Source organism: Mercenaria mercenaria, chromosome 4, assembly GCF_021730395.1.
Source record: "Mercenaria mercenaria strain notata chromosome 4, MADL_Memer_1, whole genome shotgun sequence".
NCBI classification, from domain to species: Eukaryota; Metazoa; Mollusca; class Bivalvia; order Venerida; family Veneridae; genus Mercenaria; species Mercenaria mercenaria.
The window spans coordinates 34,742,737-34,757,335 of record NC_069364.1 but is presented as its reverse complement, the minus strand read 5'-3'; the positions used below and the strand labels follow the sequence as shown (position 1 = coordinate 34,757,335).

Genomic DNA, 14,599 nt, shown 5'->3' with positions numbered 1-14,599 from the left:
GCAAGTGAAGTTTAAAGGTCCTGGGTGCAGTGGTTTGCGAGTAAAATGCCCTTTAAGCAAAAAGTTAATATTGCCCCTGTGTCCTTGACCCTTTTACCTGGTGACCCCAAAGTCAATAGGGTCGTGTACTCAATAAGTACATCAGCAAGTGAAGTTTGAAGGTCCTGGGTGCAGTGGTTCGCGAGTAAAGTGCCTTCATGCAAAAAGTTAACATTGGCCCCTGTGACCTTGACCTTTGACCTGTTGAACCCAATGTCAGTAGGGGTCGTGAACTCAATAAGTACTATCAGCATGTGAAGTTTGAAGGTCCTGGGTGCAGTCGTTCACGAGTAAAGTGCCTTCATGCTGAAGTTAACGTTGGCCTTCATGCTGAAGTTAACATTTGCCTTCATGCAAAAAGTTAACGTTGTGACGAAAGAACGAACGGACGGACAGTTGAAAACTAATATGCCTCCCTTCGGGGGCATAAAAAAATATTTGTTAAAAATACCAAATGCACATCTTTCACAATATTTTTAAGTACATGTATGATCTTTTAAATGTAGAAAATTCCAATCAAATGTATTTAATCCAACTAACAAGCTGCTTAGCTCAATTGGGAAAGCGCAGATCTATGGATCGCAGGGTCGCGAGTTTGATCCCCGGGCGGCTGTATGTTCTCCTTGACAATTTGAACAAGAGTGCCAGAATGTCACAATATACGCCCGTCACAGCAAATTTCTTTACTCTAGCTGCTGTATTGCAAATGAATTTTAATTTTGTGGTTGTTTAGTAATCATTGAAAGTCTTTTGTTTTTCTAAGTCCACAAAAAAAATTCCTTACCAGGTAGAGAGACCTTAAAATACACCTAAAATTTAAAAGTAACAGAAAAGTGGTCTTGGTTTTTCCCTATGGTCAATTATAAAAAAGTTACAATATAAGTTATTTATAGTAACAACTAAGGGAAGTTAATCTTTAAAAAAAAAAAAAAAAAAAAAAAAAAAAATCCAAAAAAACAAGAGGACCATGATGGTCCTGAATCGCTCACCTATCTCCACATGACCCAGTGTTCAACTGAGTATGACATCGTTATTTCTATTATTTGACATAGTGACCTAGTTTTTGAGCACATGTGACCTAGATATCATCAAGATAAAAAATTTTGACCAATTTTCATGAAAATCCATTGAAAATATGGCCTCTAGAAGGTCCAAAAGGTTTTTCTATTAATTGACCTAATGACCTAGTTTTTGAAGGGACGTGACCCACTTTTAAACTTGACCTAGATATCATCAAAGGGGAACATTCTCAACAATTTCATGAAGATCTCATGAAAAATATGGCCTCTAGAGAGGTCACAAGGTTTTTCTATTTTTCGACCTACTGACCTAGTTTTTGAAACCCCACATACCCAGTTACGAACCTGACCTAGATATCATCAAGCTGAACATTCTCACCAATTTTCATGAAGATCCATTGAGAAATATGGCCTCTAGAGAGGTCACAAGGTTTTTTTTATTTTTGACCTATTGACCTAGTTTTTGACCCACGTGACCAAGTTTCCAACCCGACTTAGATATCTCAAGATGAACATTCTGACCAATATTCATGAAGATCTCATTAAAAATATGGCCTCTAGAGAGGTTACAAGGTTTTTCTATTTTTTTGATCTACTGACCTAGTTTTTAAACCCACATGACCATTTCGAACTTGACCTAAAATCTTTAAGGTAAACATTCTGACCAATTTCATGAAGATCCATTGAAAAATATCGCCTCCAGAGAGGTCACAAGGTTTTTCTATTTTTAGACCTACTGACCTAGTTTTTGACCGCACATGACCCAGTTTCGAACTTGAACCTAGATATCATCAAGGTGAACATTCGACCAATTTTCATGAAGATCCATTGAGAAATTTTGGCCACTAGAGAGGTCACAAGGTTTTTCTATTTTAAATCTACTTTACCTAGTTTTGACCCCACATGACCCAGTTTTGAACTTGACCTAGATATCATCAAAGGTGAACATTCTGACCAATATTCATGAAGATCTCATGAAAAATATGGCCTCTAGAGAGGTCACAAGGTTTTTCTATTTTTAGATCTACTGACCTAGTTTTTAACCCCACGTGACCCAGTTTCGAACCTGACCTAGATATCATCAAGATGAACATTCTGACCAATTTTCATGAAGATGCATTGAGAAATATGGCCTCTAGAGAGGTCACAAGGTTTTTCTATTTTTAGACCTAATGACCTAGTTTTTGACCCTACGTGACCCAGTTTCGAACTTGACCTAGATATCATCAAGATAAACATTCTGACCAATATTCATGAAGATCTCATGAAAAATATGGCCTCTAGAGAGGTCACAAGGTTTTTCTATTTTTAGACCTACTGACCTAGTTTTTGACCCCACGTGACCCAGTTTCGAACTTGACCTAGATATCATCAAGGTGAACATTCTGACCAATTTTCATAAAGATCTTGTGAAATATATGGCCTCTAGAGAGGTCACAAGGTTTTTCTATTTTTAGACCTACTGACCTAGTTTTTGATGGCACGTGACCCAGTTTCGAACTTGACCTAGATATCATCAAGATGAACATTCTGACCAACTTTCATAAAGATCCCATGAAAAATGTGACCTCTAGAGTGGTCACAAGCAAAAGTTTACGGACGCACGGACGCACGGACGCACTGACGCACGGACGGACGACGGACGACGGACACCGCGCGATCACAAAAGCTCACCTTGTCACTTTGTGACAGGTGAGCTAAAAATTGTAAGTCCACACAAAAATCTTTACCATGTAGAGATTGGTCAAAATACACCTCAAAATTGGAAGTAGCATGCATGTTGTACTACAGAAAAGTGGTCTCAATTTTTCACTACGGCTAGTAATGAAGAAGTTACAATATAAGCTATTTATAGTAACAACAAAGGGAAGTAATTCTAAAGAAAGGAATGTGCATGACACTTCCTTCATGTGGTGTATAATTGTGCCAAGTTACATCAAAATCCCTCCATGCATAAAGAAGAAATGCTTCGGACAAAGTCTTCTTGTATCTGCCCTTTGGGCCCTCTAAGTGTGACCTTGACCTTAGACCTAGGGCCCTGGTTCTTGCGCATGACACTTCGTCTCTGGTGGTAAACATTTGTGCCAAGTTATATCAAAATCCCTTATGCAGGGAAGAAGAAATGCTCTGGACAAGGTTTTCATTCTTTTATCCTTTGACCTCTAAGTGTGACCTTGACCTTATTTTCTAGGGACCTGGTTCTTGCGCATGACACTCTGCCTCATGATGGTGAACATTTGTGACAAAGTTATATCAAAATCCCTCTATGCATGAAGAAAGAATGCTCCGGACAAAGTTTTCATTCTTGTATCCTTTGACCTCTAAGTGTGACCTTGACCTTAGACCTAGGGACCTGGTTCTTGCGCATGACACTCTGCCTCATAGTGGTGAACATTTGTGACAAGTTATATCAAAACCCCTCTATGCATGAAGAAGAAATGCTCCGGACAAAGTTTAATTCTTGTATCCTTTGACCTCTAAGTGTGACCTTGACCTTAGACCTAGGGACCTGGTTCTTGCGCATGACACTCCGTCTTATCATGGTGAACAACTGTGCCAAGTTTCATCAAAATCCCTCCATGCATGTAAAAGATATGCTCCGGACAAAGTCATTCTTGAATTTGCCCCTTTAACCTCTAAGTGTGACCTTGACCTTAGACTAGGGACCTGGTTCTTGCGCAAGCCCACTCCGTCTCATGATGGTGAACAACTGTGCCAAGTTTCATCAAAATCCCTCCATGCATGTAGAAGATATGCCCTGGACAAGGTCTGTGGACGCCTCCCGCCCGCCCGCCCATCCGCCCGCAAGGGGCGTTCCCATAATACGTCCAGTTTTTCAAACGGGCGTATAAAAAAGACTGTGTCTGAAATAATCTTGGTAGAAGACCAGAAGGCAATGCTGCATACTAAATATCAAAGGCCTGGGTCTTGTGGTTTCAAACAAGAAGATTTTTAAAGTTTTTTCCTATATACCGGGACCTCCAGGATGGGGCCTCTTTTCACCCCAGGAGCATAATTTGAACAATCTTCATAGAGGACAAATAGGTGATGTCACATGCCAAATATCGACGCTCTACTGTTGCAGTTTTGGACAAGATTTTTTAAGTTTTACCTTTTGGTTGCCATGGCAAGCAGAGTTCTGTGTGGAATTCAATTCTTTGAATAATTTTGAAAGGGGGCCATCCAAGGATCATTCCTGTTAAGTTTGGTGTAAATCTGCCCTGTGGTTTTGAAAAGGAAGATTTTTTTTAGAAAATGTTGATAGACGGACGACGGACATCGAGCAGTCACAAAATCATCAAGGTGAGCTAAAAACACAAAGTAACAGTATATGTAAAGCTACATTCATTATTAACACCTGGCCTTGACACTAACTTTTTTCAGTGGTGTCCCAGAGGGCCCACTACCTGAAGAATTTGGTGTCCCTTACCAAGACTCAAGGGATCCCTCCAGTTTTGAAATGAACGAATGGATGAAAATGTATTAAAATCAATCAAAACTGCTAAACCTTTCATTGTATTTATTTCTACTCTTGTTTCAAATAGAATTCAAATTAAACTTTTTCATGTTCTGTCACGCCCTTGAAAAAATTCCAGATTTTTTGGCCCAATAAACTGTTTCAATGCATGGAGACGAGTTCTCTCCCTTTGGTATTTCGGGTATCTTGCATATCTAGCAGCCGTTTAATTCACCCGAAATAATGACTGTGTGCTATGTCACCCTTAAGTGAATTTTATGTCATATATTCTGTTAGGCACTTTTTCGCAAACCAGTAGCAGCATAAGAAGAGCTGTCTGTAAGACAGCCAATGCTCGACTATTCGAATTATTGTCCCAGAAGCAGGAAAATGTTACCCTAAATATTAAGATATCTTAAGAGTTTCAATCCAGTATCTGCATTAGTTCTAGAGAGTAACTTGCATGCAAAATGTAACCAGAAATCTTATGTTCAAAAGGGGACATAATTTGACCAAAATGCATGTCAGAGTTATGGGACTTGATGCATTTATACTGCAGATAGTAACTTGCACGCAAAACTTTAATCAGACTATTCTTAGTCTAAAAGGGGGCATAATTTGCCCAAAATACATGTCAGAGTTAGCGGACTTGACCCAGAGAGGTTTGTAATTGATCTAGAAAAATAAACAAGAGGGCCATGAAGGCCCTGTATCGCTCACTTGACCTATTGACCTAAAGATCATCAAGCTTAACATTCTGACCAAGTTTCATTAAGATATTGGTCATAAATGTGGCCTCTAAAGTGTTAACTAGCTTTTCCTTTGATTTGACCCCGTGACCTAGTTTTTGACCCAACATGACCCACATTCGAACTTGACCTAAAGATCATCAAGTTTAAAAATTCTGACTAAGTTTCATGAAGATACGTTCATAAATGTGCCTCTGGTGTTAACAGCTTTTCTTTTATTTGCCTAGCGACTGTTTTTCACCCAACCTGACCCAGATTTAAACTTGACCTAAGATCATCAAGATTAACTTCTGACCAAGTTTCATTAAGATACAGTCATAAATGTGGCCTCTTCAGTGTTAACAAGCTTTTCCTTTGATTTGACCTAGTGACCTAGTTTTTGACCCCATCTGACCCAGATTTGAACATGAACTATTAAATCATCAAGATTAACATTCTAACCAAATTTCATTTTAAAATATGATCATAATGTGTCCTCTACAGTGTTAAATAGCTTTTCCTTTGATTTGATCTGGTGACCTTTGCTTTTGGGCCCAGATGACCCAATATCAAAAATCATCCAGGTTTTATTGAGGGTAACATTCTGACCCAAATTTCATTAAGATTGGGCCAAATATGGACCTCTAGAATGTTAACTGCTTTTCCTTTGATTTGACCTGGTGAACTAGTTTTTGACCTCAGATGACTTGAGGGTAACTTTTTGACCAGTTTCATTAAGATTGGACCAAAATTGTGACCCCTAGAGTGTTAAAAATGCTTTTCCTTTTATTTGACCTGGTGACCTAGTTTTTGAACCCAGATGACCCAATATCGAACTCATCCAAGAATTAATTGAGAGTAACATTCTGACCAAGTTTCCTTAAGATTGGGCCAAAATTGTGACCTCTAGAGTGTTAACAGACAAATTGTTGACGACGACGACGGACACAGGGCGATCACAAAAGCTCACCTTCATGCTCAGGTGAGCTAAAAAAGTAGGAAAAAAGTAGGAACAGACCTTAAAAGTAGGAAAAAGTAGGACTACTTGAAGGCCTGCAGTTCAAGCAAGGAACCGAGATCTTATGGTGACACAAGTTTTGTGCAAGTTTGATTAAATTCAAATCATAAATGAAACCTCTATCATGCAGACAAGAAATTGTTAACGGATGGACGGACGAAGGGTGATCACAAAAGTTGCAAAACTCAAGTTGCAGCCCCATGTTAACCATATTTTAAAGTTTTTGTCAAGTTTATATGCTGATGGGCTGCCATACAGGCCACTTGGTCTAGCCAGATCAGCAATCAGTGGTTTCCTCAAGCAAGATTTGTAGCAACATAGATATCAATTATGCTATGAGGAGATCACAAGGTTTATGAAGGGAGTCTTTGTAAATCGTCTAGCCTTGCCAAATTATACCACTACATGAGATGTCAGTAATGTTTTACAATACCTTAAGTCAATGGATGTTTCATCTCTACTCTCTCCATATACTTCGTATAGTCAAGCTAAACAAGAGGACCATGATGGTCCTGAATCGCTCACCTCTTCCCACATGACCCAGTTTTGAGTATGACATCGTTTTTTCTATTATTTGACATAGTGACCTAGTTTTTGAGCTCATGTGACCCAGTTTTGAACTTGACCTAGATATTATCAAGATAAAAATTCTGACCAACTTTCAAGAAGATCCACTGAAAAATATGGTCTCTAGAGAGGTCACAAGGTTTTTCTATTATTTGACCTACTGACCTAGTTTTCGAAGGTACGTGACCCTGTTTTGAATTTTACCTAGATATCATCAAGGTGAACATTCTCACTAATTTTCATGAAGATCCACTGAAAAATATGGCCTCTAGAGAGGTCACAAGGTTTTTCTATTTTTATACCTACTGGCCTAGTTTTTGACCGCACGTGATCCAGTTTCGAACTTGACCTAGATATCATCAAGTTGAACATTCAGATCAATTTTCATGAAGATCCATTGAAAAATATGGCCTCTAGAGAGGTCAAAAGAATTTAATAATTTTAGACCTACTGACCTAGTTTTTGACCGCAGTCGACCCAGTTTCGAACTTGACCTAGATATCATCAAGATGAACATTCAGACCAACTTTCATACAGATCCCATGAAAAGTATGGCCTCTAGAGAGGTCACAAGGTTTTTTTTATTATTTGACCTACTGACCTAGTTTTTGATGGCACGTGACCCAGTTTCAAACTTGAACTAGATATCATCAAGGTGAACATTTTGACCAATTTTTATGGGGGATCCATTCACAAGTATGGCCTCTAGAGAGGTCACAAGGTTTTTCTTTTTTTAGACCTACTGACCTAGTTTTTGACCGCACATGACCCTGTTTCGAACTTGACCTAGACATCAACAAGATGAACATTCAGACCAACTTTCATACAGATCCCATGAAAAATATGGCCTTAAGAGAGGTCACAAGGTTTTTCTATTATTTGACCTACTGACCTAGTTTTTGAAGGCACGTGACCCACTTTCGAACTTGACCTAGATATCATCAAGATGAACATTCAGACCAACTTTCATACAGATCCCATGAAAAATATGGCCTCTAGAGAGGTCATAAGGTTTTTCTATTATTTGACCTACTGACCTAGTTTTTGAAGGCACGTGACCCACTTTCGAATCTGACCTAGATATCATCAAGGTGAACTTTCTGACCAATTTTCATGAAGATCTCATGAAATATATGGCCTCTAGAGAGGTCACAAGGTTTTTCTATTTTTAGACCTACTGACCTAGTTTTTGACCGCACGTGACCCAGTTTCGAACTTGACCTAGATATCATCAAGATGAACATTCAGACCAACTTTCATACAGATCCCATGAAAAATGTGGCCTTTAGAGAGGTCACAAGGTTTTTCTATTATTTGACCTACTGACCTAGTTTTTGATGGCATGTGACCCAGTTTCGAACTTGACCTAGATATCATCAAGATGAATGTTCTGACAAATTTTCATGAAGATCTTGTGAAATATATGGCCTCTAGAGAGGTCACAAGGTTTTTCTATTTTTAGACCTACTGACCTAGTTTTTGAAGGCACGTGACCTAGTTTCGAACTTGACCTAGATATCATCAAGATGAACATTCTGACCAATTTTCATGAAGATCTTGTGAAATATATGGCCTCTAGAGAGGTCACAAGGTTTTTCTATTTTTACACCTACTGACCTAGTTTTTGAAGGCACGTGACCCAGTTTCGAACTTGACCTAGATATCATCAAGATGAACATTCTGACCAACTTTCATAAAGATCCCATGAAAAATGTGACCTCTAGAGTGGTCACAAGCAAAAGTTTATGGACGGACGGACGGACGCACGCACGGACGACGGATGACGGACACTGCGCGATCACAAAAGCTCACCTTGTCACTTTGTGACAGGTGAGCTAAAAACTGATTGGAAAATGGAACCCGAACAAAGAAAAGTTCTCTTGTTCATAAACAACGCTCAATTACACCCAGATCTAACACCAACACTTAATGTGAAACTGATGTTTTTTTCCTAAAAATACCACATTGGTTTTACAGCCAATGGATCAAGGTATAATTGAAATATAGAAAGCTCAACTGAGACACACTTGGAATCAGGTAGAAAAGTCTACAAAAGTGGCAGTGAGTTACTCAACGAAGTTAACATCTTTAATGCAATTTACTAGGTAAACAGTTCCAGGAAAGAAGTTATAATTATGTGAAATGTAATTCAAAAGTGCTTTAAAAAAAGCGGTTTTGAAATGCACATAAATGAAAACAGCTCAGTTCTGAATGTAGATGATGCAAATTAGTGTTTGATGGAAAATGGCAATGCTGCTGCTGATGATGATGTACCATTATCTATTCTAAAACTTGCTGATGAACTTTTTGTGTACCCCTTTAAAGATTTGATAGAAACTGATAGAAATATTGTGACATGTAAAAACAGCTTATTTCACCTGGAACTTAAATGCAAATGAACTGCTTCATGGGTTGGGCAAGTCTGAGACAGATCAGCAATTGTGTGATGATGATGATGATGATAATGATGATGATGATGATGATGATGGAGAAGATAAAGAGTGCCATAGTCTTACTGATATAAATGTGTCAATAATGTTCAATGGAAAATGACTGATATAAATGTGTCAATAATGTTCAGTGGAAAATGACTGTGTTTTAACAAGAGGACCATGATGGTCCTGAATCGCTCACCTGTTCCCACATGACCCAGTTTTGAGTATGACGTCGTTTTTTCTATTATTTGACATAGTGACCTAGTTTTTGAGCTCATGTGACCCAGTTTTGAATTTGATCTAGATATCATCAAAATAAAAATTCTGACCAATTTTCATGAAGATCCATTGAAAAATATGGCCTCTAGAGAGGTCAAAAGGTTTTTCTATTATTTGACCTATTGACCTAGTTTTCAAAGGTACGTGACCCTGTTTTGAACTTGACCTAGATATCATCAAGGTGAACATTCTCACTAATTTTCATGAAGATCTCATGAAAAATATTGCCTCTAGAGAGGTCACAAGGTTTTTCTATTTTTATACCTACTGGCCTAGTTTTTGACTGCATGTGACCCAGTTTCAAAACTGACCTAGATACCATCAAGGTGAACATTCAGACCAATTTTCATTAAGATCTATTGAAAAATATGGCCTCTGGAGAGGTCAAAAGATTTTTTTAATTTTAGACCTACTGACCTAGTTTTTGACCGCAGTTGACCCAGTTTCAAACTTGACCTTTATATCATTAAGATGAACAGTCAGACCAACATTCATACACATCCCATGAAAAATATGGCCTCTAGAGAGGGCACAAGGTTTTTTCATTATTTGACCTACTGACCTACTTTTTGATGGCACGTGACCCAGTTTCAAACTTGACCTAGATATCATTATGATGAACATTCTTACCAATTTTGATGAAGATCCATTCAAAAGTATGGCCTCTAAAGAGGTCACAAGGTTTTTCTATTTTTAGACCTACTGACCTAGTTTTTGACCGCATGTGACCCAGTTTCGAACTTGACCTAGATATCATCAAGATGAACATTCAGACCAACTTCCATACAGACCCTATGAAAAATATGGCCTTTAGACAGGTCACAAGGTTTTTCTATTACTTGACCTACTGACCTAGTTTTTGATGGCACGTGACGCAGTTTCGAACTTGACCTAGATATCATCAAGATGAACATTCTGACCAATTTTCATGAAGATCTTTTGAAATATATGGCCTCTAGAGAGGTCACAAGGTTTTTCTATTTTTAGACCTACTGACCAAGGTTTTGACCGCACGTGACCCAGTTTCGAACTTGACCTAGATATCATCAAGGTGAACATTCTGACCAATTTTCATAAAGACCCCATGAAAAATGTGACCTCTAAAATGGTCACAAGGTTTTTCTATTATTTGACCTACTGACCTAGTTTTTGATGGCACGTAACCCAGTTTCGAACTTGACCTAGATATCATCAAGGTGAACATTCTGACTAATTTTCATGAAGATCTTGTGAAATATATGGCCTCTAGAGAGGTCACAAGGTTTTTCTATTTCAAGACCTACTGACCAAGTTTTTGACCGCACGTGACCCAGTTTCGCACTTGACCTAGATATCATCAAGGTGAACATTCTGACCAATTTTCATAAAGACCCCATGAAAAATGTGACCTCTAGAGTGGTCACAAGGTTTTTCTATTATTTGACCTACTGACCTAGTTTTTGATGGCACGTAACCCAGTTTCGAACTTGACCTAGATATCATCAAGGTGAACAGTCTGACTAATTTTCATGAAGATCTTTTGAAATATATGGCCTCTAGAGAGGTCACAAGGTTTTTCTATTTTTAGACCTACTGACCTAGTTTTTGACCGCACGTGACCCAGTTTCGAACTTGACCTAGATATCATCAAGGTGAACATTCTGACCAATTTTCATAAAGACCCCATGAAAAATGTGACCTCTAGAGTGGTCACAAGCAGAAGTTTACGCATGGACGCACGCACGGACAGACGGACGACGGACGCTGCACGATCACAAAAGCTCACCTTATCACTTTGTGACAGATGAGCTAAAAATGAAAAACTTGGCACTAACAAAACGGAATGTGGAAATGTATGAAAATGTTGAAGAAATAGTTAAAAGATATTTCCCTGGTCAGGAAACAAAGCAAAATAACAAGATATACATTTAATGTACACACTCTGATACATGTACATTATCTGTGCATAAACGGTTTTAAAGGATTTTAAATGCATATAAATTCATGTTTTGCAGGTCAGAACACCCATACTTATTTTTGATACATGTACTTAATTAACTCTATAGGAGTAGCAATTGTTTCTTCATAACAGTTTCTTTATCTAAATATATATGCTCAGAAGTCTTTATCTAAATATATGCTCAGAAGTCTTTACCTAAATATATATGCTCAGAAGTCTTTATCTAAATATATATGCTCAGAAGTCTTTACCTAAATATATGCTCAGAAGTCTTTACTTAAATATATGCTCAGAAGTCTTTACCTAAATATATATGCTCAGAAGTCTTTACCTAAATATATGCTCAGAAGTCTTTACCTAAATATATATGCTCAGAAGTCTTTACCTAAATATATGCTCAGAAGTCTTTACCTAAATATATATATGCTCAGAAGTCTTTACCTAAATACATGCTCAGAAGTCTTTACCTAAATATATATATGCTCAGAAGTCTTTACCTAAATATATGCTCAGAAGTCTTTACCTAAATATATTTGCTCAGAAATCTTTACCTAAATATATGCTCAGAAGTCTTTACCTAAATATATTTGCTCAGAAGTCTTTACCTAAATATATGCTCAGAAGTCTTTACCTAAATATATGCTCAGAAGTCTTCACCTAAATATATATGCTCAGAAGTCTTTACCTAAATATATGCTCAGAAGTCTTTACCTAAATATATGCTCAGAAGTCTTTACCTAAATATATATATGCTCAGAAGTCTTTACCTAAATATATATATGCTCAGAAGTCTTTACCTAAATATATGCTCAGAAGTCTTTACCTAAATATATTTGCTCAGAAATCTTTACCTAAATATATGCTCAGAAGTCTTTACCTAAATATATTTGCTCAGAAGTCTTTACCTAAATATATGCTCAGAAGTCTTTACCTAAATATATTTGCTCAGAAGTCTTTACCTAAATATATGCTCAGAAGTCTTTACCTAAATATATATGCTCAGAAATCTTTATCTAAATATATATGCTCAGAAGTCTTTACCTAAACATATATGCTCAGAAGTCTTTACCTAAATATATATGCTCAGAAGTCTTTACCTTAATATATGCTCAGAAGTCTTTATCTAAATATATATGCTCAGAAGTCTTTACCTAAATATATGCTCAGAAGTCTTTATCTAAATATATATGCTCAGAAGTCTTTACCTAAATATATGCTCAGAAGTCTTTATCTAAATATATATGCTCAGAAGTCTTTACCTAAATATATGCTTAGAAGTCTTTATCTAAATATATGCTCAGAAGTCTTTACCTAAATATATATGCTCAGAAGTCTTTACCTAAATATATGCTCAGAAGTCTTTATCTAAATATATATGCTCAGAAGTCTTTACCTAAATATATGCTCAGAAGTCTTTACCTAAATATATATGCTCAGAAGTCTTTACCTAAATATATGCTCAGAAGTCTTTACCTAAATATATGCTCAGAAGTCTTTACCTAACTATATGCTCAGAAGTCTTTATCTAAATATATGCTCAGAAGTCTATCCTGAGTAAAAAGACCACAATCTTGATTTCCCCTGTGCTGTTGCTTAAGACAGGTTTGGCTGTATTTACAAAATGGCTTCCATCATTTTGATTAATAGCTGACTTTTATTCTATGCTTGCCTGATATGAAAGTATTGTCTTGAAAATATACTAAACCCAAATTTTGTATTTGAAAACATAAACAACTAGAAAATGCTTTTGTAAAAAAGCGCATGTCTCCCCCAATGCAAAGTCTTATAGGCAAGAAGTCAAAAGGGGTCAGGAGCGAAAGTCAAAGAGACACTGATGGTTGGCTGCAATAGGGATTATCTACTTGGCATGTCCAGTCATCCCGCTAAATTTCAACACTCTTGGCCTAGTGGTTCTCAAGTCACTGTCCAGGCTTCTGTGACCTTGACCTTTGATCAAGTGACCTCAAAATAAATAGGGGTCATCTACTCTGCATGTCCAATCATCCTATTAAGTTTCAACATTGTAGGTCAAGTGGTTCTCAAGTTATTTCCAAAAAATGATTTTACATGAACAGGCCACTGTGACATTGACCTTTAATAGACTGACCCCAAAATCAACAGGGGTCATCTACTCTGCATGTTCAATCATCCTATGAAGTTTCAACATTCTGGGTCAAGTGGTTCTCAAGTTATTGATCGGAACTGGTTATCAATGTTCAGGCCCCTGTGACCTTGACCTTTAACGGAGTGACCCCAAAAACAACAGGGGTCATCTACTCTGCATGACCAATCATCCTATGAAGTTTAATCATTCTGGGTCAAGTGGTTCTCAAGTTACTGACCAGAAATGGTTTTCAATGTTCAGGCCCCTGTGACCTTGACCTTTCACAGAGTGACCCAAAAATCGTAAAGGGTCATCTACTCTGCATGACCAATCATCCTATTAAGTTTCAACATTCTGGGTCAAGTGGTTCTCAAGTTACTGACTGGAAATGGTTTTCAATGGTCAGGCCCCTGTGACCTTGACCTTTAATGGAGTGACCCCAAAATCGATAGGGGTCATCTACTTTGCATGTACAATCATCCTATGAAGTTTCAACATTCTGGGTCAAGTGGTTCTCTAGTTATTGATCAGAAATGGTTTTCAATGTTCAGGCTCCTGTGACCTTGACCTTTAACGGAGTGACCCCAAAAACAATAGGGGTCGTCTACTCTTTATGACCAATCATCCTATCAAGTTTCAGCATTCTGGGTCAGGTGGTTCTCTAATTATTGATTGGAAATGGTTTTCAATGTTCAGGCCCCTGTGACCTTGACCTTTGACGGAGTGACCCCAAAAACAATAGGGGTCGTCTACTCTTTATGACCAATCATCCTATCAAGTTTCAACATTCTGGGTCAGGTGGTTCTCTAGTTATTGATTGGAAATGGTTTTCAATGTTCAGGCCCCTGTGACCTTGACCTTTGACGGAGTAACCCCAAAATCAATAGGGGTCATCTACTCTTCATGACCAATCATCCTATGAATTTTCAACATTCTGGGTCAAGTGGTTCTCTAGTTATTGATCGGAAATGGTTTTCAATGTTCAGGCCCCTGTGACCTTGACCTTTGACGGAG

At 37.7% G+C, this 14,599-nt stretch overlaps 1 protein-coding gene across 4 annotated transcripts in view; it reads right to left on the bottom strand.

Annotated features, from left to right (window-relative positions):
* The window catches only part of LOC123551435 (osteopetrosis-associated transmembrane protein 1-like), a 302,750-nt gene that overhangs the window by 124,221 nt on the left and 163,930 nt on the right, over nucleotides 1-14,599 (bottom strand). Inside the window, exon 6 of one of the 4 annotated variants that reach the window (XM_053540919.1) lies at nucleotides 4,194-4,279. The exons of the other annotated variants lie outside the window; for them this stretch is intronic. Coding sequence (XP_053396894.1) covers nucleotides 4,209-4,279 — 71 coding nt within the window. The 3' untranslated portion in view covers nucleotides 4,194-4,208. Of the gene's footprint in view, nucleotides 1-4,193; nucleotides 4,280-14,599 lie in introns of those variants that run through there. 4 annotated transcript variants of the gene reach the window in all.